This window comes from Bactrocera dorsalis, chromosome 4 (assembly GCF_023373825.1).
Source record: "Bactrocera dorsalis isolate Fly_Bdor chromosome 4, ASM2337382v1, whole genome shotgun sequence".
Lineage (NCBI taxonomy): Eukaryota > Metazoa > Arthropoda > Insecta > Diptera > Tephritidae > Bactrocera > Bactrocera dorsalis.
Window position 1 is genome coordinate 45,253,454 of NC_064306.1, and position 2,832 is coordinate 45,256,285.

General features: G+C 36.8%; 1 protein-coding gene across 1 annotated transcript; it reads left to right on the forward strand.

The window, feature by feature from the left end:
* Nucleotides 1–433: 433 nt before the first annotated feature.
* On the forward strand, nt 434–1,761 carry LOC105222022 (kallikrein-6). Its single transcript, XM_011199184.2, has 3 exons — nt 434–800; nt 886–1,159; nt 1,233–1,761. The coding sequence occupies exons 1-3, from the start codon at nt 490–492 to the stop codon at nt 1,593–1,595; spliced, it is 948 nt and encodes a 315-aa protein (XP_011197486.2). The 5' UTR covers nt 434–489; the 3' UTR covers nt 1,596–1,761.
* The last annotated feature ends 1,071 nt before the right edge of the window (nt 1,762–2,832 follow it).

The following is a 2,832-nucleotide window of genomic DNA, read 5'->3' on the forward strand; positions in this document are numbered from 1 at the left end:
TATATAAATTTGTGAGTGCCCTGGTACCGAATATGTGACTTCGGTACCCGTGTGTATCGATCAATATGTGTGATATATTCATGATATTCAGAGAACTTACTTTCCTGGTAACAACATCTAAATCGGGCCAATACCTGCCCTAGCCCTATATATCTAATAAAAGAATTTTAAACTATCGTTAACGGGTTAGCAAAATTTAGTAACGAACTGCCTTTTTCGAAAATACATATTTATAACACGTTTTCAGGGTACTGCGGCTTTCGTATATTTTTTCAAACTTTACCTATGTATAATATTGCTCGCAAGACTTTTCTAAAGAATTTCATCAAGTTTTTCAATTTCAATATCAATCGTTTATTTTGATTTCAAGAATTTTTTTTACCCTCTATGTACAATTCAATCTGTTCCAAAAAATCGACAAATCGATTCTACGAAATTTGTTTTTGTTCTTGGCTGAATAACATCAAATAGAAATAGTTTCTGGCATCGATGTCGACTATATTACTACAACTCTCGCCAATTCTCTGTTGTACTACATTATTTTTGCTACTCGCACAAAATGTTCACAGCCTTAGGAACGTCTGCCTTTATAACAACCATAATATCACTCAATCAAATAGGCCGAACTTGAATTTTCCATTGTTAAACGGAACTGAGAGGTTCAAAAGACTTCAACTTTTCAAGCACATCGTATCTATACGTACCTCCCGAGCGACCGCATTCTTCGGAGACAATCACATTTGTACTGGCTCAATCATATCCAGCAATTTAATATTAACCTCGGCGCATTGTGTTATTGAGTGAGTAGAGTGTTACCTGTACCAGTGAGTGCTCATATTATTGTAGCTCATTTCATTTATATAAAATCTCTACCACAAACTCTAGTCGTCGTAAAATTATTACGCGAACACATCGTCTTGTCGTGGTTGCAGGGGCGCCAAATCGTTTAGTTAGGTCAAAGAGAACGCTTGAAATGAAAGTACTCCAAGTGATGCCTCACAAAGAATTTATACCAGCAGGTGCTCACGATATAGCATTATTGCGTATCGCTAAAAGTTTTCCTGACGACAATGACTTCATCAAGGTAATACCCCTCAATGATGAGATTATACCAAATGGAACAAAGTGCAGCATCCTTGGTTGGGGTCAACTATTTTATGTGTGTACTTACTTTTTTTCTGAATCGTACCCAAATGTATGGAAATATTATTGATTAAATTTTATTCCTACAGCGCGGTCCCTACGCAGCTGCAACAGTAAATGCTGTTTTAACGGTATTTTCGTATGATTATTGTCAAAAATTTTATCCCGATGTATTTGATGAGACGATGATGTGTGCCGGCAAGACAGACCCATGGGATTTGAACGCCTGTCGTGGAGACGCGGGGGGTCCACTAATTTGTGGTGATTTTGTGGCGGCTGTTGTTTCTTGGAGTTCATACTGTGGTGAAATTCGCAAACCAACTCTTTTTACCAGTGTACATCATCATCTCGCTTGGATCCGAAAGACGGGAGCAGGCGGTGCAACAATAGTAAAAGCAATTAAATCGGTGGATTTGTTTTTATACACACTATCCATACATATCTATTTTTGAGAATCGCTTTTGACACCTATGTTTGGTTCTGGGAGTTGTAGAAGTTTTATAAATTACTGTAAAACAGTTGATAATACTTTATGTAAAGAGTTAGCTTATTTTTGTTGTCTATAGACATTTGATGGTTTCTATAAAACGGTTAAAGTCTCAATAAAACTTATATTTATGAGGGAGTTCCGATAAGTTTTAAACTCACCGCCCAACGCCGTCACTATCACAAAGGATATTCGTGGTTACTGTCTGAAAGCGAAATTTTCGTCAGTTTTCAAACAAATAGAAAAGTGGAATATAAGTGGAAGACTCGTTTCGTGCTTTTGGAAAAAATGGTGTAAAAACGACCGTCAAAAACTTGTGATTTTCAAAGGGGTACTAGTCGGTTTTTGATGAGCCAAACCCGTGTACTGGGGATACGCTATTAGGAAATCTATTTTGCAAAACTCCACAGAAATCATTTTTCTGTCCGGTTGGAGCATCGCATGGTCATGTCTGCGTTGTTAAAAGGAAAATATATTGGCATATAAATCATCATACTTTTTTAAATCATTTATCTTTTGTAGCGTACTCTGTACATTTGTTCACGAAGGAAAGAATCGAGGGACACCAAAACAGCGCAACAAGCTGAGCTTTGTTCACCAAGTATCAATTTCTCTTCCCACAATTTCTAAACCAGTTATACAAAATTGTAGGACGGTCTTCTTTCGAGCTCTTGAATTCAACAGTCTTCTTGTACAATAGACGGTTGAATTTCGTTGGAAAACATCACCTATTACTAATTTTCAAAGCACATTCAGAAGGAAACCGATTAAATGTTCTTCCAGAATCGTCAGTTCAACGAATCTATTCAGAATATTACAAGTTTAAGCAGTGTTAACTAACAGCAAACTGACAGACTATATCAGCATATCGAAAAGTAGCTATCAGAGTGTCATTCAACATGAAAGTTTTCTCTACTAGAGTTCATACAAGAACTTGATTTTGGTCGGTAAGTTCGTACGGCAGTTACACTCCCATGCTATAATGATACGATCTGCAATTTTTTTGGATTATTGTAGCCTTTCTTTGGCCCATGAAATAAAACAGTTTTCCTTATAAATTTGATCGATCGGTATGTATGGCAGCTATATTACTATAGTGGTCCGATATTGGCGATACCCACAGATGATCAGCTGCTTGGGGAGAAAAAGACGTATGCAAAATTTAGGTCGATATCATAAAAACTGAGGGAGTAATACACATT

Coding starts and splice junctions, on each gene's coding strand:
- LOC105222022 (XM_011199184.2), top strand. CDS start 490: ATGTCGACTATATTACTACAACTCTCGCCAATTCTCTGTTGTACTACA. Junction 801..885: donor TCGGCGCATTGTGTTATTGA/GTGAGTAGAGTG, acceptor CACAAACTCTAG/TCGTCGTAAAATTATTACGC. Junction 1,160..1,232: donor GTTGGGGTCAACTATTTTAT/GTGTGTACTTAC, acceptor TTATTCCTACAG/CGCGGTCCCTACGCAGCTGC.